A 24,846-nucleotide genomic window follows, 5' to 3' on the forward strand; every position below is an offset into this window, starting at 1 on the left:
TTTCTTCAAGGTTGAAGCCTCGACGTTCTCGTCAGAGTTCTGCCTTATTCTTAAGAAGGCTCAGATATGTGTGTTTTACTTCATGTTTATGCCTTGGCCTTACTTATCTAATGCTGCATATGCCCAAGGAAGAATGAACTTGGAAATGCCAATTAGGCATTAGAATGAAGATGTACAAAGCCCACGATTGTATGTCAAAGGAAAGGGACAAATTACTTCAGGGAGTTGACAAAAACTGATTCCTCTGCTTCCTGCTGTCTGTAAATAATCTTTGCACTGATACCTCAAATCAAACAAACATTGCATTGAGGGAGCAGCGTACCCATTCAGTGATTACATTAGCACGTGTGGAAAAAAGACCAACAGTGATAGGATGGCTTTGATGTCACTGTCACTTGAACTGATTTATTTCAATTTTGTACCACAACAGACCAGGCAGCTATAAATACCATAGCTTTATTAGTACCCTAAACTCTTAAGATAATGCCTCACTTTTTAAAAGGTGTCAAGGTCCAGGCAGGGAAGAGACGGCCAGATCCTATCCCAAGCCTGAGCCCATGTTAGGGACAACATGAAGGTAAGGTCTAGCTTCTCGTACCCCTTCCTCTTACCCTGACCGAGCAGGGTGGGATCCTAGGGGTGCTTACAATGAAGCTGGGACTGGTCGGTGAAAAAGATGAAAAGAGAGTTCTATATTTTGTTCCCAAGGCTTTATAAAGTGCATTGACCTCCCCATCAGCGGAAAAAGTAGTGCCACCATCCTCCTACTGCCCCAGCTGGCAGATGGTTTTCCTCGTCACTGACCTGACCAGGCCTGTGCTTATAGCCACAGCTACTTCCTTCTGCCACCACAGCTTCAACCACAGAATTCATAATTTAAAAAAACACCAACACATGAAACCAAAAGCTTTGATCTGATGGAAAATCATCACACCTTTCCCTGGTTTCTGGGTAGAGTGAAGGCTGGGAGTGAGTGAATTGTGGCAGGGCAATAGGCAAACACAGACTTGGTGAGGACAGAAATCCTGGCGATCAGCCCTTTTCCCAGCCTTGACGTTGCTCAGCCTCCACACCAAGGAAGAATTTTTGTCTAAGCAGGGGAGGAGGGGACTCCCTCTCTCCTGCTACTGTACGTGGTACTGCGCTTCTGGTGACGAAGGCCAAGGAATGTGCTTACTCTTCCAACGCTGCTCTCAGCTCCTCCAGGTCCTTGTGGCAGACAACATCCTAAAATGAATGGGAGGGAGAAAAAGAAAGGGTCAAAGGAGAGAGGAACAGACCAGAGTGAGACAGACCAGAGCCTTGTCCCATCCCTAGCTCTCCCAAACTATTTTTTCATGACTTCCTAGAGCTCATCGCTGCACAGTCTAAGGATGAAGAACACAGTTAATAGGTTCTCTTCCCCATACACTAATAGTGAGGAGGAAGGTGCTGAACTTCCTAGGGAAAGTATGGCATTGAAAAGGAACAGATTTGAGCCCTAATATCCGACCAATAATGGTGCTAAGGTCAGAAGCCTGGAGAGTAAGCTAGGTCCAACATTTCTGTTTCTGAGAGTTCAGGGCAGTTTTCCAGTCCCATTCTAAACAGATGAAGCTCAGGAGACTGAGGAACCTTGGGTGAAAGGGCTAGAATGAACAGAGAAGTGAGATACAAGAAAAAGGGAAGACGTGGATGGCTACCTCATTAGTGACATCTGGCAGCTCCAGGGCCAACTTCATCCACTGTCCAGCTTCCAAGTTGTTCCCTAGCTCGTTGTAGCACTAGAGAGAAGACAGTAGTAATCATCACTAAAGGATGTTGTTCAGTCTTTGTTTCAGTCTTTCCATTTGGTTTGCCATTTCTTTCTCCAGATTATTTTACAAATGAGGAAACTGAGGCAAACAGGGCCACACAGCTATTAAATGTTTGAGGCCTGATTTGAACTCAGGAAGATGAGTCTTCCTGACTCCAGGCCTGGCATTCTATCCATCTAGCTGTCCTCACTAAGAGATACCAGGAACCTGAAGAGGAAGTAGGGGAAAGGACAGGCAGAGGACATACGTCACTAATTCAAGCTGAAGGTTCAATTTAACATGTTCATTAAGTACGTACAGAACACTACACTAAATGATAAGGGATCAGATAATACAGCCTTATAGCCTCAGAGAAGATGATGGGGGGTTGGAGGTAAATTTTACACATATCCTACTGTACTAGAAAATGGAGTATATTCTCAATTTTTTTATTTCATTAAATATTTTCCAAATACATGCAAAAAATTTAACAATCTTTTTAAACATTTGAATTCTAAATTCAAGGATATCATTATCATTAATAATAGCCTTTATTTGAAACTTGAAGGCTTACAAAGTGCTGTTCATATAATTTGATCTTACTTGATATTAAGTGCATGAGAAAAGCTGCTGTACTTCTCAGTTACTTCCTGCCACATACATATGATGGGCAGGCGATTCAGATGTATGGTTACGAAGCTATGCAATAGGACTCCTGGGCACATACTGGTCAAAGACAAAAACCAAAGGTCTAATATACATGAAAATATTCATAGCAGTACTAGTGATGGTAGAGGAAAAAACCCCACAGAAATAAAGTAGGTGCCTACTGATGGGAGAATGGCTGAAAAAACAAAGCTGAAACATAGACATTGAGAACCTTGATATACTATGATTTTCAGTAAGACTGACCATAACCTTGGGTCCTTCATGTCTGTCTTCTATTACCTCACTCTGGAATTTGCTCCTTGTCCTCCCTGAAACTCCTAGGCTCAGTCCCCTTGCCTGTGCACGGATCCTGCTGTGGCCTCACATTCTCCACCTTAATTTTCCTTAAGCATAATGTAGCAAATAGAGTTCTAGCTTCGGAGGCACAGGGCTTGGGTTGGATTTCCAACTCTTGTCACCTAATCCATTAACCAAAAAGCACGTGGGGACAGCTAGGTGGTGCAGTGGATAGAGCACCAGTGCAGGAGTCAGGAGGACCTGAATTCAAATCTCACCTCAGACACTTGACACTCACTAGCTGTGTGACCTTGGGCAAGTCACTTAACCCCAACTGCCTCATCCTGGGTCATCTCCAGTCATCCTGATGAATATCTGGTCACTGAATTCAGATGGCTCTGGAGGAGAAGTGAGGCTGGTGACCTGCACAGCCCTGCCTCACTCAAAACAAAGTCAAGTGCAAAACATGTTATTTCTCTGATGGCATGGTCTTCAGCAACGAAGGATGAACACACTTAATAAGCACCTACTGTGTTCCAGGCACTATGCTAAGTGCTAAAAAATCAAACAGTTATTGTCTTTAAATTACTATTTTTATTTTACCAGAGGAAACATGAGCATATGAATGAATGAATACAAGATAGTTTGAGGAGGGGGCGCACTAGCAGCTAAGGGTTAGTGTGGACAGAAATAAGGAAAGACTTTATGTAGGAAGCAGTGTTTAAGCAGAGTGCTAAAGAGGTTCCGAAGAGCAGGAGAGGGAGGTGTGTACATAAAAGGGCTTGGCTGGATCTGGATCATAATGTGCATTAAAAGGAGAAATTTGTGTGACTGATAAGGCAGGAAGGGGGCCAAGTGGTGACCTCTAAATGCCAAACCAGAGTTTTTATTTGGTCTTAAGAACATGGGAGCCACTAGGCCTCAGTCAAACCTGGTCAAAAATGAAATGAGGAATATTGGAACTACTAGTCCTTTGGGGCCAGATAATGTTAAAAATCTATGATCTTACAAATGTAAAAGATTACAGTAAAAATTATGACAAGAAATTTAGAGAATAGAAAGACCAGTTAAAAATTGATACAGTAAAATAAGTAGAACCAAAAGAACAACACAGATGGCAACAATGCCCCAAACTGAGTAAATGATGGGTGGTCTTGGAGACGTGAAAATGAAATCTACTACCCTCCTGATGGCAAAGGAGAACGGACTTGTCTACATTGTGTGTTGTGTTTAGCTGTTTCTGGTAATAAGGCAAGGTTCCCTGAAAGTTAGTGTGATGTGATGACAAAAGGCATCAAATATATTTTTGAACATAAAAAGGTTGTTACCTTAGAGATGTACACCCTTCCAGCTTTGGAAAATCCTGGACTTAGTTCTTCTGCCTTAAGAAAGGAGACAGCTGGGTCAATAACAGCGTCAGTTTGGCCCTGCAGAAGACAACCTCAAGCCAAACAATCCTGTTAGGAGCCCCTGGCATCGAGGAGGAAGCCTCTGAATCTCCTCCTAGCCCCACTTGGAAGACACCAGGTCAGAACAAGACCATCTGTTTCCCACGTTGAGGTGGGATCTTGCAAACCCACTGACAGGCTTCTTGTTCCCTCCCTCTGCCCTCCTCTCTCTTGATACCTTCAGAAAACTCTGCAGAGCATCATGGACAGTGGCACTGGGAGGACTCTCAAACAAGGCTCCGGCAGTCTTCTTCTCTAGCCAAGTGAGATGAGACACCTGTCACCAAACAACAAATTAAGTTGGGTAGGGAGAGGATTGTCAGAACTCACCCCACTGAAACCTGAGACATGCACACATAACATCTTGTGATGATTATGCTGAGTGCATAATCAGTGCCTTTTCATTCATTCAGTATTTATCGCCATTCTACATACAGACTCATGAGTTCCTCAAAAAAAAAAAAAAAAGCCAATTTGACCCAGGTTATGGCCTCCTAAGGTGACTGAAGGCCCTAACAATAGGCTTACCTGGTAGCACCATCTTCCATGAAGGAAGTGAGACTTGGGGTTGTCTGGCTGGAGGGCAATAGCTCTGTCTATATGATCCTGGGAAGGAGAAAAAACAGTTACTCATCAGATCTGAAGGGGTCAAACCCAGGATCCTAGAGGAACACCATAGAGGAAGATAGCTGCTTTGAGAAGGCAGAGTAGATGTGTGAAGAGCCAGGGAGGCAGCCAGGGTCTCACTAGGGTGTGATTTCCAGAGAGAAGTAACTTCTCACCTTGAAGGTATAGCCACTCTGGATGCGCCTCTGGATGCCTTCATGCTCAGCCAGCTGACCACACAGTACCGCGTACCTATCAAAGAGGCAGCAAAAGTGAGCTTAGAATTTGAAGACCAAGTACCTAAGGAAAGGTGACATCTCTGTGCAAGAGGCCCAGAGCACTTCTCTATGCCCTCCTACCCTTCCACTGGCTCTCCAATGACCTCCACAGCTCCTCCCTTTGCTGCAGCTTATGCTCTCCTATACTCTGCCCTTAGCTACCATCTCTCCAGGGCAGGAGAAGGGAAGAGTATGTTGGTGAAATGCTGGGACTGACTCAAAAAGTCACTCAACTGTGTATGCCTTTTGATCCAGTGGTTTCCACTAGTTGGTACAAACCCTGAAGGACCTGAGACTGGAAAGGACCCATATGTATAAAAATAGTTATAGAAGCACTTTTCATTGTGGCAAAGAACTAGAAACAAAATGGATGTCATCAGCTGGGGAATGGATGAACCAAACTATAATGTGAACGTTAGTTTTGCCGTAAGAAATTAAAGGGACACTTCTTAAGAAACCTGGGAGGACTTCCATGAACTGATGCAGAATGAGGAGGGTCAGGAAAAGACTTGACAACTCTTACTGATGCAGCATCAGTCAGGACTCCAGCACACTTCCCACCTCTTAGGAGAGAGACGACAACTGCAGGTACAGAGTGAGACATACATCTGCAGATATGACCGACTCAACACAACATTTGACGTGACTATGCTTATTTCTCTCAAGGAAGGGCCAGGGATAATAACAGTGATATAGAAAAAAGAAACAAAAGAGCTTTCATAAAACAATTTTTAAAAAATATACAGAAGATGGAATCAAGTTCAGAAAGCCACACAGATAAACAGGGCAGTGTTGGAAGTACTATGTACTGCGCTAAATTTAACATAAAGTGCTAAGCTTAATCCTACAACTAACATTAATGCATACAACTAGTACGTGGATACACACACACATACACAAAAATATATATACACGTGTATATCAGATGTGTATATGTGCACATATGAAAACATGTATGTACATGCACATACATATGTGTACATTGTGTGGCTACAGACACACAGATAAATGGATGGATAGAATTTCTAAGAAATATTTACGATGATTAGCAGGATCTCAATAGAGCCGGTCCAAATGAGTCTCAGAAATGACTCATGGAGGGAACAGCTAAAAACATCACAGAAATTTGAGATAAAGGACAAGATCTTATGACAGTAAGGATCAAGAAAGGTCTTATTTGCAGCTGGCATCTGAACTGAGCTTAGAAGGAAACTTGGACTTCTCAGAAGCAGCTATAAGGATGAGTGCATTCTAGGCATGATGGCTGTGAAGGCGTAGATGGAGCTTGTGCAAAACAGAGAAATGGTGCATAGTGTATTCACGTGTGAGGAACCACACATACAGGGTCAGTTTGACTAGACCAGAGATACTAATAAGCATTTGTTATTATCAGAACTTAGTGGCAGTAGCTGGATGAAGAACAAGGAAAATCATTACCCTATAAAGCTGCTCTCATAAAAAAAGCGCAGGGAGGCCAAAGGGCCTGGTAACTGAGAACCAGAGTAGATAGATGTGATGCTCACCAGGAACTGGTGAAACCCTCTCCTCCTCTGTCCCTCTTCCCAGACATATAGACAGCCAAAAGGACGATAGGAAAAGCAAGAAACAAAAACATAAGACAGCAATATTTTCACTGAAACCCAGAAGTTTGGCTCAGGATTTCTAGGACAGTGAATTTCTGGCTAAGATCTGCCCCAGGACAGCTACCAGGGCTTCATGAGGTCATAAACAGGGTTGATATTTTTTTTTAACGTCAATGAAACAATCTATCCCACTAACCATCAGACTTGGAAGTTCTGTTCACTGTGCACAAAGTTCATGGACAGGTTTCCCCACCCCAGCTAAGTGAAAGGCAAAGTCCATCAGTCAGGACTGCACCCAGGAATCAAGGTGTCTCACTGTAGCTTAACCAAACAAGTTTAGACATCAGCTACACTTTCCCTGTCCCCACCAACCCCAAAAGAACTCACTTCTCTGAACCTCATTTCCTACACCATGTTGAGTTTCTCTACCTCATTTCCAGGGTTGCTTCAGCCAAAACAAACGAACACACAAAATCCAGGCACTGTCCTGCACAAACAGCCTTTGCTTCAAAAAAGCAGATCCTTCAGGTTTTACAAGGGGCCAAACAGGAAACCAAACCAAAGCTCTCCTAAAAACCTACTGGCAGTGCGGACTCTGGTCATTGCCAAGGAAAAAAATACAAGTCCCAGAATGCCTCTGGTGCAGTGGAAGCCAGCTGAACCAAGGCCCTAAATGAGCCTCCCGCACCCATGCTTGGTTCTACCCCCCATTTACCACTGGTGAGACTCAGCACTCTCATCCCCTTTCTCCAAGGCAGCCTCTGCTTCTTCTTTTCCTAAAAGATAAAAGACAGTGCCAGAAGTTAGCAATACTGTGAAAAGAAGTCTTTCCTACCTGAAGGGCCCTTTCTTCAGAAAATCAAGGGAGGCAAAGATGCCTGCTTTCGTCCTCATTGGTCAATAGTTGGAGCCAATTTAGAAGTGGCAGACCTGTGAAGTGCTGGGCAAACTTTAATGCCCTATGTAAATGCTGGCTATTATTGGAATTAAAAGGGGAGATAAATCCCAATGATTTTTAAATAGTGAGAGGTTTAGAGATTGTCTCTGAAACCAAAAGGTTAAGTACATTGATTAATTAGATTCCTCAGGTAGGTAAAACTGGGATTTGTCAATAAAAAGTCTCTTCAAGAAGAGAAAGAAACAAAGTATTTTAATTTTTTAAAAAATTTTAAACTTTAACTTCAATTACAATGTTTAAGGTTTGGTTTTTTTTAATCTGAGGGCATTATAAATTCAGTCCAAACTCCCTATACTACTTATAGTACTGTTCAAGAAGAATTAATGTTCAAAATGTTGACGCTGAGGTCCTATAAAAACAGACACCAAAAAGCTATTTTCTTCCTATTACACAAGCATAGGCCTGATTCTCAGGGCAAGATAACAATGTGACCTCTCTCGGGTGCCTTTTAGGCCCAGGATGTAGAGCAACTTCACAAATGGCTGGCTTTGAAAGTGATTACCTCACAAGGAGTAACCCAGAACCCTGATTATCGATGTGGAAGCACTCCCGGCTCCCAAGGGCAAAGGTTTTTATGATAAGACTTGACAGATGGATCACGGGAACACTGGGCCAGGGGCAAAGAATCACAGACTTTACGGACTGAAATAGGTGAAGAGGTCACCTAATCCACAGTAAATCTGAATCCCTCCAGAACAGCCTCAGCAGAGGCCATCTGGCCTTCACACGATGACCCAGGCCTTCTCTTCCCCACCCCTGCCCCATCCATGATAACAGAAATGAATTCACTATCATTTAAGGCAACCAGTTCTACTGTGGGACAAGTACAATTGCTAAAATGTTTTCCCTCATATTGTATTAAGCTAAAAATCTTCCTGTAGCTTCTATCCCTAAATCCCAGCCTTCTGGCAAGTCTAAGAGTTCCAGGATTGAGGCCTCAAGGCAGCAGAGCGGATCCTGCTGGACTTGGAATCAGGAAGGCTTACGTTCAAAGTCTGCTTCAGATACTTACTAAATGTGTAACACTGGACAAGTCACTTAATCGTCCTCAACCTCAGTTTCCCCATCTGTAAAATGAGGGATTGGACTTGATGGCCTCTACGGTCCCTTTACAGCTTTAAGTCTGTATCCCATAGCACCCTCCGCACTAGGAGACCAAGATGTTTCTAGAGGTGCCTAGGAGAGAGTCACTTTCCTACTGCCTCCGTAAAACTGGGAAAATACTGGCACTGACACTGCGGCTCACGGGGTTTGGAGGAGAGCAGTTTATAAGCCATAAGGAGATTCAAAACAAATATTTATGAAACACCCACTCTGGGTACTGGCCCAACAGTTTAGATCAGCGCTGGCCTCGTCATCACAGAGGTTACAGTCTGTCAGAGAGAGCTAACTGACACCTAGCAGAAACCTGAAGTACATTAACGAGTGACTTCTCTCATGTCACATGCGTCGGTAGGGGAGAGAGAGATGAAAAGTGCAAGGCAGGTTCAGGCTGGAAGGAATCCGGGAAGGTTCGTTAGAAGAGTAACACTGGAACATGTTTAAATTCCATTCCGGTGGGATTTAAAGACTAGGAAAGAATTCAGTAAGAGACATGGAAGGAACGGATCAGGCAGTGACATAAAGGAGAGAGCACTAAACATGGATCCGGAAGCCTGGGTTCCCATGCTAGCGCTGCAGCTTCTGCTAGTTTCTTCATCTGTAAAATGAGGGGCTTGATGAGGCCCTGTCTAGCTCTAAAGCCTATGGTCAGAGGCAAGCTAAATTTGTTTCTAAAATCATATTCTGAAAATGTCCACAAACCTTGAAGATACATACTCTCTAATCACCACAAAGTAGGGATAAGCAGGTCTCCCCCTGCTCTCAGGTCTTGGGTGGGGAAGCCTGGGTCCCCACTGGTAGTCATCTGTCCTAGGCCAGTAGCCAAGACAACTCATTCCCACTGTAGCACTGCCCTGAGAGCCCCTCTGAATGCTAACCATGCTGTGCCATGAATATACCTGCTGGTTCAGTCCTTTAGGTCAGTACTCTAGCAGAAAGCACACTGGATTTGGGATCAGAAGACCTGGACCAAATATTGACTATACTCCCTCCTGTATCTGTGTGACCCTGGGCAAATGACAACTTCTGTGAGCTTTGTGGCCATTAGACTAGAACATTATTCCAGTTCTAGAGCCACCATCTAAGGTCACCTTTCTTTCCCCCAAGTGCTCACCACTTTGGGCGTATGACTTTTTCTCATTCATCCCCTCGGAGAGGTCACACATGTCACTGTAGGCCCGGGCCAGGCGCCATAGAAAGTCTTGTCGACTCCCATACTGCAGATGGAACAAAAGAGTTGAAAGCAGTTCTCCCCCTGCATCTGGGGTACCAGGGATCCCCTGTTCTGGCCAAGCTTGGCACAACAACCCTGCCCAAAGGGACAATCCTCAACAGATGAATGGTGAAAATGCTACTTAATGGGATGTACGTAGTACCCTAGGATGAGGTCATTTCCTCCTGATCCCTAGACGGAAGCAAACCCAGGCAGAGGTAATAAAGCAGCAGAAGCCTTCAGCTAAACGTTCTGCTAACAGTCCCTAAAGGCTGAATCTCCAACTAACTACTCCACTCCCACTTCCCCAACTTGCAATGCAGCATAGTGTCCAAAGGCCTAGGCAACATACGTGGGGAGATGGGAAATGAGGATGGGGAGCAGCCTACAGAGATCTGGTCCTAAGTCAGGGCAGGGAAACCTAGACCACTCTAGGCATAACTTAGGAAGGGCTGCCCCAGGGAGGAATTTTATCCTGGTTTTCTTTTGAAGGGTTTTGGTTTCATCACTCTTCTTTGAAGAGGTAAGAAGAATGATTCAGAATGCCCTCTCTAGCGCTTATCTCAGAGCTCCTCCGAATGAGACAAAAAGGCGGAAGCTTGGGTTCCAGGTGCTATGGTAGGAGGGCAAACAGGGTGGGGCACAGAACTAAGGGCAAAAAAGCAGGCCAGGTCCTTTTACAATTTCTCCACCCACTGACTGGCAGAAACTTTTCACTTATTTTTCCCCTTTTCCCCATTTTCAGTTTTTAGGTTTTTTTTAAAGACTTGTTTCCTTAGGCTCCAAATATTTGCCAGACTTGAAGATGTGAGAATCCTCTCCTTTCAGAGGCTAAAGAGAAAAGGGACAGGTGGGCTATGGGAGAAAGGAACATCAGTGTGTCCCCTACCTGCTCTACCCTATCCCAAGGCCAACCACACAAAGAAGCTCAGCCTACTTGGAGGTGCCTCACACCTGAGGTAGGGGACACTGTGCTTCAAGAGCTGGCCTGGCAACACTTGCCACAAGTCACACTGGCCTGGTGAACTAGCCACTGCCCGCTGCTGGGTAGCACCGAGGGTGGGGAGGGGTACGTTACCGCCAGCTTGTTATTGAGGAGTCGCTGGAAACCCTCCTGTTTGTTTTGCTTGTCGCCCTGGTGCAGCTCATCCGCCTGCCGCAGCAGCAGGAGCAGCTCCTCACCACCCGAGGAGTCCACTGGCAGCAGGAGGGAATCCCCATCGCCGGTCAGGTCCTGGGAGTCCCTGCGTCCTGTTTTCACTGTTTCACAGCTTACTTCATCTTCATCCTCCTCACTGTCCTTTTCTGTCTCCCAGTCATAGTCAGACTCTGCATTGGCTGTTGTATATCTTGGGTAGAAAGCACATTGGACAACATCCCTCAGAGAAACATCCTGGGGCCCACATAAATGGGGGCCCACTGATTCTTCCCCAATCAAAAGGAGTAGCCAATGCACCTATGTCTAAGACCACCAACGAGTCAGTCAATAAGCATTTAAGTGCCCACTGTGTGCCAGACTCTGGCACAGGGGAAAAAACAGTGTTCTCTGAAGCTCAGAGTCTCATGGGAGAGACAACATGCAGATAACTGTGTGCGAACAAGATAGACACAGGATAAACTGGGGTTAGGGCTGGGAAAGGCTTCCTGCAAAAAGCAGCACTTTAGCTGAGACCTAAGGAAAGCCAGGAAGTAGAGAGGAGGAAGGAGGGCAGGAATGGAGGACAGCTAATAACAAGGCCAGAGCTGGCATGGAGGCCAATGTCACTGGACTGCAGAATAGCTGGAGAAAAGGATGGTGTAAGAAGAGCAAAATGGCAGGAAAGGCTCAGGTTATGAAGGGCTTTAAATCCTGGGAGCCACTGGAGTTAATGCAGTAGTGGGCTGACATGATGAGATCCGCACTTTAGGAATATCAGTTTGACAGCTGAGTGGAAGACGGATGAAGGAGGGAGAGCCTTGAGGCAAGCAGGTTACTGCAGCAGCCCCATCATGAGATGAAGGTCTACACCAGGGTGGTGGCGATGTCACAGGAGAGAAGCACAGAAGCGTTTGGGAGATGCAGAAATGACAGGTGTTGACAACTGATAGGACACAGGAAACAACTCACTGATAGTACCCTTTCCTCAAAGGGGCTAATATCTTATTCAGTAGATCAGAGGCAGATATGCCTCTAAAATCAACACCTTGGTAGAAAATAGGATGGTTGAATAAATGGCCAGGAGAAAATGCAGCCGACCTCTCTCCCTGTGGAAGCAAGTAGCTACATAAATATAACAAAGCACTACATACAGCTGTTACTCTGTGAGACCCTTCCCAGAAGCATAGTTAGTAGATTTGTTTACCTGCTTCCAGAGTTGTCACCCCATAAGCTAGGTCCACTTAGCCCTGGACGCTAAGTCACTAAGACAATATACTTTCTGCTTAGCTCAGGGATCACAACCTCCCAAAGACAAGATGGCTCCATCCAGCTGATGCACATAAATTCATGTTTCTCCATGTGCCAGAGCAGTGGAGTCACGGTCATTAACAGAATCTCAACAACTCTGACCCAGGAGTTGACTTCTTCAAATTCAGGAAGTCACAAAATGCTACAATCTATTATGGCCCCTGGGACAGACTATCCAAGGGAAACAAGAATTCAGGGAAACGATGTCAAGAATGACCTTAAGGTCCTAACAGTGCTAAAGAACTAAGAATATTCAGTTTCTTTCAAGGCTAGAGTTGAGAACACAGACCAGCATGGATTTACGTATAAGTAAAAGCAGTTCAAAAAATCTATAACCCATTTCTTTCATCAGAAATACTAAGGTTTTGAAAAGAGGGATTTTTCCAGTTTTGTTGGCTAGCAAAGAGCTGATGCCAATCTCCATGTGGACCCAGAGACCAAGAACAGTACTGGTGTCATTGTCATCATCTCTCACTACTCACTCAGCATCCTCTATGTCCTTTATGATAGCTCTTGGGCACTGGACTGAATATACAGTAGGCCTTCCTTTATGCCCTCCTATGTCTACCCTATCCTTCAGACTTCTGTGACTACCTGGGAAATAAAGGGAAACTCTTTAGGACAAAGCAGCTTAATCTGGAGTATTTGGTGACATCAGAGCTGTGAAAATTAACATTCTTTCTGGACACAGTGCCCCATCTCTACAATTTTCTTTATGTTGAAAACTCCTAAAATTCATGTTCTGAGGGCTAAAGAACCGTCAGCAACAGAAAGAGTTCATTTAACAGATAATTACTAAGAATCTACTGTGTGCTGGATGCTATGAACCCTTGTGAATGACAGATGACTAAGACATGGTCTCTGCCTTCAAGAAACTTTCAGTCTGACAGACATAATACAAGTACAGAAATAACTAAATACAAGTGTGTGGCTAGTCATAAGAAGTTCAAAAGTAGGAGAGGGCTTCAGAATGGAATGACCTGGGAAGACTTCATGGAAAAGATGAAAATTTTAAGCTGAACCCTGAAGACAGGCTAGAATTTCAACAGACAGAAGGACTTAAGCTGCCTGCTTGGCAGTGCCCATGAATAGGAATTTGCTGTCCACCACTGGGAAGCCTACCTCTCTCATATCTTACTGTTTATTCCTGGAACCCGTGAAGGAGTTCAGAGTTTTGAAGGATTAGAGCCAAGACAATCCAAATAAATCCTCTCATTCCCTTACAGGAAAAATGATGTGTAACACCTAAAGCACTAACTTCCCTTGGCTCTCATTATTCAGAGTCATTCACAAGTTTGTGGTCTGTCCCAAGAAAGAAATTGTTCATCAGAGTCTCCCTTTCTGCCCAAGTGTACTGACTGTGGTGGAAGCACTCCCTGACCACTGACCTGGATATCTGGCCCAAAATCAAACCACATGGCTTCAAATGATAAATTTATTCCATAAATAAAAGGGTCAGCCGTCTTGCTGACAATTCAAACTAATTCCAAGAGAGCCACATCTTCTCTTAGTAGAGGGACTACTGCCAATCTGTTCCCTGGGGGTGAATTTAGTACCACAGAGTACACTGATTAACTCACCTGGACAGCTACCAAGGAATAGGTCACTGTAAATATGTCCTTGGCCTCTGGTCATCTCTTTCCTATAATTCTAATTCGTAAACCACATTAGCTTTTACTGACTTTAGAATAAGCAACTATTTGTAAATCTTTTTACAATCATCATTAGGTATTCAAAGTTCCATTTTCTGAACTCCTGACAAAGTTGCTTCCAACAGAACACACAATGTGGACTGTCTGACTGCCCCTCCAGCTTCATGTCACTCATAACAGTATGTTTCTTAGAGTCAGCTCTCTGATTATCAAACTTTATGCCATTTACATTTGTGATGCTGGAAGAAAAGGGCTTTGTTCTTCAGTAGCCAGTCAGGATACTCTAACTGCCTACTTGGAACAGATAACCTTTGATTCTAACTCCCAAATGGCTCAATTCTAAAGCCTGTCTTCTAATTTCTATCCCAAGGTTTTCCCTCCCATAATATTCTTGCTTCACTGTCATTAAGCCTCCTTTCTCACCAAAACATTTATGCACCCTAAGAAAAGTTTGGAAATTACAACCATATATTACTATTCTCCACCAGAGACTACTGTTTCTGTGTCTCCACCACACTACTACTGTCCAACTTGACATAACAAAAACCAATAATGTATTTGTATACTATTTTGTCGTTCATAAAGTACTTAACATTTTTTATCCCATTTGGTACAACAGCCCTATGAAATAGGTAATACAAATACGATCCCATTTTTTGGATGTGGAAACAGGGACAAAGAAAGATTAAGTGACTCGCCTAAAGCTTCACAGTTACACAGTAACAGAGCCATAATTCACGCCCAGAACTTCCAACCGTAAGTCCATTAGACTGCGCTGGGGAGAAAGGAGTTTTCTAGCATGAAGCATCTTCTGGTCCAGAAGTGTTAGGCAAACTACCAGAGCACGTAAGGCCGCCTCCCTAAACCTTCAGAACACGGTCACAGGTATGGTCTAGCCAATAATGGTAGGTGTCTGCCAAGGCAACAGCACATCAGGCAACTAAAAATAGGGATGGTGACGCTTTCTGAAAAAAATCACACCTGTAAGACATGAAAGGGGGCAAAAGAAGGTTGGCACGTTCCTGCTGTCTCTTTTGTCCATCTGTGTGCTCCCAACAAACGAGACCCAGGACCCAGAAAATGGGCTTTTCTGTAGATAAAAGTCTCCTGTACTCCTCGGAGAACAGTGGTCTCCATCACAACTACTCCAACTTCTCCACGAGGGGTCTGGTGAGATTTACTCCCCACAAGCCCTTTCCTTACCCACACAGGCCCCAAAGGGAGAAACTAGGATTAATTAAAGAAGCCACCAATTCTAGTGATAGAGTCAAGCAACTTAATAGATAAGAATGACCAAAGTCCAGTGTCTTGTTTAATTTTTATTTTACTCTTTACATTAATTTCTTGGCAAAGCATTAACCTGAAGTTCAATGAAAGGCAGTAGAGTTTGCCACCCTCGGCCCAGAAAAAGTCAAATAAGTGGACAAGTTTTTAGAAGTTCTGTTAAGTTGGTAGCAGTGAATAAGAAATTAAAGGAAGAAACCCCATGGATAGTAACTTTGGGATTCAAAAGTTACAAAACTTCTTAAGGATGATTTTCCCTGCAGTTTTTACTAATATGGAAAAAAAAACTGCAGTGGTTGTTTAGAAAACTCAATAAGAAATACGGTGGTAGAATACAAGACCACAAATCAGCGGTTGTGATCCGACTTGGTTGGTCATTCAAACAAGGCCTGACTTTACCTCCATCATAATCCCCTCCTTAATAGAAAGATAAAATAATCTGTAATGTAACTGAGATCAACAAGTACAAGAAATATGGAAAAAGGCATTAATAATGGAAAGCAAAACCAGAAGAAGATTAAAACTAACTACAACTACGTAAGAAGAAAAGCAAATGGAAATCATCATATTGGCAAAGTTGACAAAATAAAGTGATGACTGTTGCAGGAGCTGCAAAAAAAATAAAAATAAAAAAGGCACACTAAAGCACTGTTGGTGGAGCTGGGAATTGGTACCAAAATAGTACAACCATTTTGGGAAACAATTTGAACTTTGCCCCCACAGCCAATAAACTACGTTTGCCCTTTATTTAACTCGATGATACCCCTACTAGGCTTATGCCCTCAAAGAAATCAAAGAAAGAGGAAAAAGACCCACATTCACAAAAATGTTTATAGTAGTCCTTTTTGGTACAGCATATAACCAGAAAGTAAGACATGCCCATCAAAACTGGGGAATGGATGAATAAATTATGTTATATAAATATAATGGAATATCATTGTGTCATAAGAGAGAGAAAAATATAGAGTTTCAGAGAAACCCTGGAAGATCTGTATGAACGGATGCAGAGACATGAACAGAACCATCTATAAACAGCAGAACAATCTACAAGTAACAACAATGTCAAGAGAAACAGCTCTGAAAGATTTAAAAATCTTCGCAGCAATTTCCACATCTTTGCAGATTCCCTGATAAAGCTGTATAGGGAACTGATTCAACATTATAAGAATAACAGACATTCCCCTACAGACAAATGGTAAAGTAATATGAATAAGCAGTTTTTAGAAGAAGAAATCCAAGCAATCCACAGCTATATGAAAAAATGCTCTAAATCACCAATTAAAGACTTGCAAATTAAAACATCTCTGATGTTTTATCAGAGATTCTGATAAAATTCTATCTCACACCCATTTGATGGGCAAAGCTGACCAAAAAAGGGAAAAAAACATGCTGGAAGGACCATGGGAAAACAAGTATATTAACGCACTGCTGGTAGAACTGTAAACTGGTCCGGTCATTCTGGAAAACATTTTTAACTCTACCCCAAAAGTTATTAAACTGTGCATACCCTTTCAGCCAGTGATAGCAGTACTACGTCTACATCGCACAAAAAGATCAACGATAGAGGAATATATACAAAAGTATTTCTAGCAACTTTTGTGTTGGCAAAGAAACTGACAGCTGAGGAATGGCTGAACGACTCACGGTATGTGAGTGTGATGTATCACTGCTGGGCTATGAGAGACGACAAACGGACTGGTTTCAGAGAACCCTAGGAAGTGAAGTTAGCAGAACTGGAAGAAGGATGTATACGGTAGCAACAGTACCATAAAGACAACTTTGAAAGACTCAGAAGCTCTCTCAGACCAACCACAATCTCAGAGGATGATGTCCATCCTTGTCCTACATTACAAAGAAGCTAGACTGGGAGTAGATCGAGGCAATGTTTTTTTTGGGGGGGAATGTGGTCAAGACAGGAATTTGTTTTGTTTGATGATACAAGTTCTTACTTTCTCAGTGAGGGTAGAGTAGGAGAGAGAAAAGGCAAACTTCATGAAAATAAAATTTAATTAAAAATAAAAAGACTTAAGGATTCTGACCAATGCAGTGGTCAATCGAGATTTCAGAACAATGACTGACAGAACTGAGAACCAGAGGCTCAGAATGAGACACACATTTCTGCCTACGATCAGTGTGGGAATCTGTTTTGCTTAATTGTGCGTATCTGTTACAAGTGTTTTTTTCTTTTCAGTTGGAGGGAGGTGAAGAGAAAAAAAGACTTGTTAACTAAAAAAAGGTAAAAACTCTATTTTTTAAAAAGTGAGTGGAACCAAGAGAACGATACGCGCAACAACCTTAAAGACTTAAGACTGTAATCAATGCAGCGACCAACTTAGGTGACAAAGCTGGGTAATACAGTGTGCCGTCCCCTTCTAGCACGCAGAGCAGAGCCCCCTGAAGCCGGGAAGCTGTCTTCTGTCTTCCTTTGTATTCCCAGCATTTAGCAGGTGCTTAAATGCTTATTGACTGATGTGTTCAGATGGCCAAAATGGGAATGGTTTTTTTTGCTTTCCTGCATATTTATTACCTAGGTTTTCTTTTTCTTCTTTTTTAAATTTATGTAGGACTTGGGGAGGGGAATGAGAAAAAGAGAGAATTTAGGTAGGGTAGTCCAAAAGAAAGAAAAAGAGCCATTGAAGCACTTTAACACATAGAAGAGAACAGAAGGTCAGAAAGAATCACAAACAGGACAGCTGTAAAAGTTACATGTGGAATTTATTTAAAAGAAAAGCAAACTGTACAGAAGAGATTTACAATCTCATGTGCATTCCTCTTTTTCTATTCTATTATGTATAGGGAAATGCCTATTTTACTCGGCATTTAAGTTAAAAAATTTTAAATGAAAAAGAATGAACAAAAAAATTCTGGAGTGACTAAAATGTTACAATAGTCTGTGTATCAGAACTCATTTAAATGCAAATAGCTACAAAGCAAGTACAACTGCTTGTACTGATGTTTAATGTTAAATTCATAACATAATGTAATACTGATCATTAAAAGCCACAAAAGAAAAAGGACTGTTGGTCTCAAGACTACACATAGGCCACTGGGCTAGCAGATCTGGTGGGAGCCAAGGATGGATTCAACCATTAACCACAAATAGAAGAGCGCACAAAAGTCAGAGCTTGCCCTTGGGATTGAAGTGTCTACATCATGATCATTTTAAGGTTTTTAAAGGCAGAAAATTCAAACCAAGGTTTTTAATGACACAAAACTCAGGTCTGACCTTCAGGACTTCATCTTCATCATCATCACCACTTCAGGGTTGGCAAAGCACTTTACATGTGACCTTACTTGATCCTCACAACAACCCTCTGAGGTAGGTATTATTCCCATTTTACAAATGAGGCTGAAAGAGGTTCTGTGGCATGCCCTGGTTCACACAGTAAGTGTCTAAGGAAGGATCTGAACTCAGGTCCTCCTGACTCCAAGGTTCTATTCTATCCACTGGGATACCGAGCTGCACAAACCACATGGTGGTTTGTCTTTTTTTTAAAGCCTTGAATGAGTCAGGGGAAAGAGCTGTTAGCCACTCTGCTATTTCCCTATGCGTCATACCGGCTATACTTTGGCTCCATGGAGTGCAAGAACAGGCCCTGCTGCTCCAGATTCCAAAGGAAGAAGTTTCTGTCACTTTGGTTGTTCAGTTGTGTCCGACTTTTCATGACTCCCTTTCGTGTTTTCGTGAGTTACTAGAGTGGTTTGCCATTTCCTTCTCCAGCTCAGTTTACAGATGAGGAAACTGAGGCAAACAGGGTTAAGTGACTTGTCTGGGGTCACACAGCTAGTGAATGAGGTCAAATTTGAACTCGGGCCTTCCTAACTCCAGGCCAGGAAGTTTCTGTCACTACAAAGTGTTAAGGTAACATTCTTCTATGGGAAGAAGCTTCTACTGACATTGAAAAGGAAATTGTTGGGAAATTATAAATACAAAGAATTCATAGAAATTTGGGAAAATCTGTATGTAAACTGAAAAGGAACAAATGAAAAACAACTAAGAGAAAATTTAAATCATGATGACAATAATGGAAGAGAAAAAACATTTCAAGACTTCAGATCAATTCAGTGGGCAGCATATCTGCCACTTCTAGGTACACTTTCAGACATGGCCAGTGCATTCATTTGTTTTACTTCACTGACTGTACTCCTTCGTTACAAAGGAGGTTCTGATGAGAGGAGGCTTTAAAAAAAGCATCAATAAAACTTTCCCCCCAAAAAAAAGTAACCTGAGAATTGTTATTTTCTTACTTGTCCCTCAAAACCCTGGATTGTGCCCAACCTCCCTGGCAGCCCACAGCGAGGATGCCCAGGAGCCTATGACTCACCCGCCTTCACTCTCTCCTTCAGTCAGAGGTGCTCCAGAGTTCGCACTGAAGTAGATGGAACTGGAGCCAGTGGAGTCTCTCCTCTCCCTGCTGAATGGATACCTCCTCCTCCGAGTCACTCTTTGGCTCTCTTCCATCTGAGACCTGAAAAGTATGGCCCATTCTGCAATGTCAAACTAGATCCAGATTGCATTTATTATACCTACACTGCCACTCTTGGAGAATGAGAGAACACAGAGCACACACACGGATGGTCTGTCCCAAAGGCCCCCACTAGTAAGAGAATGAGTTCAACAGCTCCCTTTTTCAAGACAGGTCTATTCTAAAGACTCAAAGTTTATTAAGGGATATGTAGGGTGTGGGACTGCCCTTTTGAGATTCAGTGCAAATAGTTTAACTGGTATAAAAAGACAATTTAATCTAGGTCCCCCAGATACCCAACCATGAGTGCCACCCTAATCCTGGATTAGAAGTTCTTTGAGGAAAAAAGAAAGTACAGAAGTATGGCCAATACAGGCAACAGAAGCTAAAGGCACTGCCCCAGTCAGTTGTCCAGTACTCACTTGACCTCCCCCACAATCTCCCCAGCAAGACCCCGAAGGCTATTCCTCAATTCTTCCACCTCCTTCCGAAGCTCGGTGAGGCTGCTCAACACAAAGTCCAGGCGATTCAGCACCTCCTCCTGCTTCTCCCTCGGCATGCTGGGAACAGACACAGCATCACCAGCCTCCCCTGGTGTTGCCCGCAAGAGCATCACTGAAGCATGAGAGACAGAAGACATGAAACAAGGTCTTCCCATTTTCTTGCCCAAGTAAGACAACTGTTTCAACAAATCACTGGCCTTCACCAGACTGAGCCTAACTACTGTCTTTTTATCTAATAGCAGTGACACAGATCTACGCTAGAATCAAGTCCTTTGATGATCTGACAAGTGCTTTGCAAGAGAAAAATATTTTCTCAGAGTACCAATAACCTATCCTGCATGTCTCTAGTATCATACCATCCCTGGTTCACTTTCACAGCTAAAAGTCTAGTGAAACTAGCAAGGCGATGCCTTAGGGTGCAAATTCTCACCACTGCTTCACAAAATGAGAACTAAACTTCTAAGCCAAGAAAATCAAAAGCCCTATTCCTTCTCACCATGATAGAGGCCAAACAAGCTACAAAAAGAGTGGCAGCTACTGAAAGATGTACTGAAGATATCCCTTGCCAACCCTATGGGTTAAGATGCTATCACAGAGCCCACCAAATTAACTTTTGGATTACACAAAAGGTTGATGCCAATTCCAAACTACTTACTACACACTTGGATGAATAAATGTATTGCCCTGACTGCTGAGATGCCAGATGCTAAAACAGGAAAGAAACTAGAATGGCAGGCACAACAGAGCTGGAAATAAACCCTCTGTGTTACTAACCACCCAGGAAGCTTATAGGTTACACAACATGCTCAGCAATGCTCAGGAATGTTGGGCGACAAAGATACCTTGGCTATCAGTCACTGTTCCCCAAACCACAGCACAGAAACAGCCCTAATGATCAACCACAGGCTGTTGTGAGAGTTCCAAAATTCCGTACTAAGTCTAAGATTACCACCCTATGATAATCTGCCACCAAATGAATTGCAAAACTATACTCTGAGAGGTTCTAATGCTTTTTCCCACCTGAGCCACTTAAAACAGACCTGCTTTTGTTAACAAAGTCTGACACTTTTCCCTAGTAATGTGATATGAGGTGCTCTGAAAACTTAACTCTGTCATACCTGTAACAAGAAGAGCGACTACTTGGATTTTATCTGCCCTGAAGCTTTGCTAAGTGTACAGCATTAACCTCTACCTTGGATTGTAATACCCTCACACCCCAGCAGAGGGCAGAGCATCCCAGCCCTTTGGGTTCAAAAAAACAAGGAAGCCCCTCACCCACCGGGAATGAATTTGCTGACAACAGAAAGCAAGCAATCTGGGGGAGAGTTCTAACACTCACACGTCAGGGTTCCATTTACCAAAGTCAGCCAGGGCAGAACATTATCTAAACTTCATCAAAAACCCAAGGTAGAAAAATAGTCCTAATATCTAAAAAGTCAAAATGACTCCCAGTGAAACCTTAGGCAGTTTATAAGAACCAGAAAGTGCCTTATAAATTATCGTGGCCAGTCCCAAGCTTTTATAAGAAATAATTTTTAATGAGAAAACTGGGATTTAGACAGAAGGAACACACCTAAGACTATGCAGCTAATGAGCTAGGATTTCAACACAGGTGTCCTCCGACTCCAGGGCCAGTGCTCTTTCCTAACTACACAGTTAGTTTCTCTGTCTGCCAAGTAGACCACCCTATCAGACTTCAAAGAAGACGAGATCAGAGCCAAAATTAGTAAGAGAATAAATAACTTAAAAAATACTTTCATTCACCTTAAATAAAGAGGTGGCACTGTGTAACAGAAAGACCACTGAATACCAGTCTAAGACCAGCCCTGCCACTAACCTGGCTAAGAAAGTCACCACCTCTCTGGGCCTCAAATGCCTCATTTGTAATGCAAGTTAGCTTGGGGATCTCCACAGTCTCTTCCAACTTAACATTCTCTGATAAATTAAATCAGATACCCAGGTTTGTTTTAATACACACAAACCCCACTTTTCCAGGCTTTCTCTCCCCTGCAATACATACCCACACAGCATCAATCTGGGACCTGAAACACTTGAATGCCTGTTGCCAGAACTAGCAGTGAGAACCGGGCAATCTTTTCAACACTTTTCCAGGGTAACCAGAGAAAGGAGTTCAAAGGTGAAAGTCTTTCATCACTCTTTCCACCCTAACAAGAAGCCAGCCATCGTACCCAGCCTTGAGGGTGGGATTAAACATCAGGAGACCAGCATCGGACAGAGGGACCCCAAGCATGCTGTATTCAACCAAACCGACCAGCGGGTACTGGGGACCAGCGTGCCCCCTCTTCCCTTTCCTGCTCCTGTGAAATGGGAATGCACGCAGGGAATCCCTTTCCCTCGCCTCCACTTGTCAGGCCCCAAGAACTCAACACACAGCGAATCCCCCTCACTCTGTCCGCGCCCCCCCAAAGAGCCGGCGGAGTCTGCGGGCACACAAGCCTAAGCCTGGGGTTTGGCAGCACGGTTAAGAGGGAAACGCTTCGCATGGTTCACAACTGGCACCTCGATTCTTGCCTTCTTAACAGTGAGGGAGGATGCAAGGGGGGAGAATTCAGAACTCAAATTTTTTTAAAGGAATGTTTAAAATAAAGAGTTTCTCGGCATTAAAACACAAACAACGCAAGTAGAGGCGGGTCCCGGGGTCCATCCCGAGCGGTCCCGCGCCCGCCCCTCCGCCCCCCGGCCCCCGGGCCCCCCAGCCCCCGGCCCCCCCCCAGGCCCCTCGGCCCCCCCAGCTCCCCCCCCCGCCCCCGGCCCCCCCGGCCCCCCCCAGCCCCCCCCGCCCCGCCCCCCAGCCCCCTCCCCGAGGCCGAGCGGTCCGCGGCGGGGCGCGCCTACCCGGGCGGAGCGGCTCCGGCGTGCGGGTGTAGCCCACGGAGTTGGACGCGTTCCAGCTCCCGCCATGGCCGCGCGTCCGTCTCCGCCGGTGGATGTAGAAGGCACAGAGGAGGCCGAGGCCCGCGGCGGCCCCGAGCACCAGCCCGAGCCCGGAGCGGGCGCCCCCCAGGACCCCCGGTCTAGACATGCTGCACCTGCGGGGCGGAGGGGAGGGGGGTGAGCGGCCCGGGCCCCCCCGGCCCGGCTCCGCAGCCCGGCCCGCTGCCTCCCGGGCGCCCGGCCCATCCTCCGGGGACCCCCGAGAGAGCGGGCGCGGACGCCCCGGGCCGCGCGGACCCCCCCGGACCCTTACCCGGCCTCCGGACACCATAGCACCAATGCCGTCACCTCCGGCCAGGTCCCGCGGGGACGCAGTCTCTCCGCCACGCTCCGCTACCTGCCTTCCCACCTACCTGCTAATCCAGCCACCTGACCGCGGCGGCGGCGGCGGCGGCAACCCCGGCGCGCAGAGATGACGTCTGACCACAAGCCCCGCCCCGCCCCGCCAGGGGGCGGGGCCTGCGGGGACCTCGAGGGGAGGGGTGAGAGGAGCCCGGGAAAGGAGGGGGAGGGGTGGGGGGAGAGAGACCTAGAGCCAGCGAGCCAGAAGGGAGGAGGGAGGGGCCCGGGGGAGCTCTGTTTTCTCCGGGTAAGGCTTTTTTTCTTTTTAACATTCAGGTTTTTTGCATTTTGAGTTTTCAGGTTCTCCCCATTGAGAAGGCCAGCGAGACGATACCTGTTCCACGTGTAAAGACGCACCCCCTTGCCCTGCCCCTGCCCTGCCCCTGCCCTGCCCCTGCCCTGCCCCTGCCCTGCCCCTGCCCTGCCCCTGCCCCTGCTGCCCCTGCTGCACCTGCTGCCCCTGCCCCTGCCCCTGCCCTGCCCCTGCCCCTACCCTGCCCCTGCCCCTGCCCCTGCCCCTGCCCCTGCCCCTGCCCCTGCCCCGCCCCTGCCCCGCCCCTGCCCCTGCCCTGCCCCTGCCCCTGCCCTTGCCCCTGCCCTGCCCCTGCCCTCCCCAGAGCCTTTGGTGAAATGGAATTTCATCACCCACGTGAAGCTTTCCTTATGAGATCTCATTTGATCCTCCTATGGCAAGGGCAGTAGTCATTTTTACACCTGGGAGATGGAGCTTGGCTCCTCCTGACCCTGGATACCTCAGTAAGCACTTCAGGTGGCTTGAATACCCTGACTCACTTGGTCCCAGGGGGACTCACAAGTCTAGAAGAACAAAGGAAGACTTTTTTTTTAATTTTTTAAGCTTCTGGACCAGAAAAAAGTTGATACAGGCAGCACATGCCCTGCTGGGGTAAAAAGAGGGACATCAAACTATAGATTTGCCCTGATCCAACCTAGAGGTATTGATGCAGAACTGTTCAAAGATGAGTTTAGATTTGTGTTCCTAACAGCTGGGTGATCTTTTGTGAGGCCAGAGGTTAGCAGGAACCTTAGCACAAGAGAGAGATTTCAGAACTTGGTCAGTTTTCACTTCTTGATGTTTGTACTACAATGTGACTGGCCTCTCTTTCTGCTCAGGAGCAAATGCTTTTTCTTGGGGGGAGAAAAGGCTCTAATGACCTCTACCAGCTGGATGCTGTGGAGAACTACAGACAGAGAAAAATAGTTGACTGACTCTGCCATCAGCTGGCAGCTGTGGAGTTGCTATAGGAGGAAGGGAATACAGCACCACCTGCTG

The 24,846-nt window shown here is 45.0% G+C and overlaps 1 protein-coding gene across 1 annotated transcript; it reads right to left on the bottom strand.

Moving 5' to 3' along the window:
- Positions 1-378: 378 nt before the first annotated feature.
- On the bottom strand, positions 379-23,301 carry RMDN3 (regulator of microtubule dynamics 3). Its single transcript, XM_072625408.1, has 12 exons — positions 23,115-23,301; positions 20,178-20,370; positions 19,615-19,758; positions 10,986-11,256; positions 9,809-9,911; positions 7,351-7,411; positions 4,951-5,026; positions 4,697-4,774; positions 4,347-4,445; positions 4,049-4,102; positions 1,683-1,763; positions 379-1,227 (listed from the first exon to the last, which is right to left on the bottom strand). Exons 1-12 carry the CDS (start codon positions 23,299-23,301, stop codon positions 1,174-1,176), a joined length of 1,401 nt encoding a protein of 466 aa, XP_072481509.1. The 3' UTR covers positions 379-1,173.
- Positions 23,302-24,846: the final 1,545 nt, after the last annotated feature.

The sequence above is a fragment of the Notamacropus eugenii genome, chromosome 7 (assembly GCF_028372415.1).
Source record: "Notamacropus eugenii isolate mMacEug1 chromosome 7, mMacEug1.pri_v2, whole genome shotgun sequence".
Lineage (NCBI taxonomy): Eukaryota > Metazoa > Chordata > Mammalia > Diprotodontia > Macropodidae > Notamacropus > Notamacropus eugenii.

Bases quoted from the DNA above. Each gene is read 5' to 3' on its own strand.
- RMDN3 (XM_072625408.1), bottom strand. From the start codon at position 23,301: ATGTCTAGACCGGGGGTCCTGGGGGGCGCCCGCTCCGGGCTCGGGCTG. The intron at 19,759-20,177 runs GTGAGTACTGGA...CATACTTTTCAG, and splicing joins GAGATTGTGGGGGAGGTCAA to GTCTCAGATGGAAGAGAGCC. The intron at 7,412-9,808 runs GTGAGCACTTGG...TTTATCTTTTAG, and splicing joins AAAGTCATACGCCCAAAGTG to GAAAAGAAGAAGCAGAGGCT.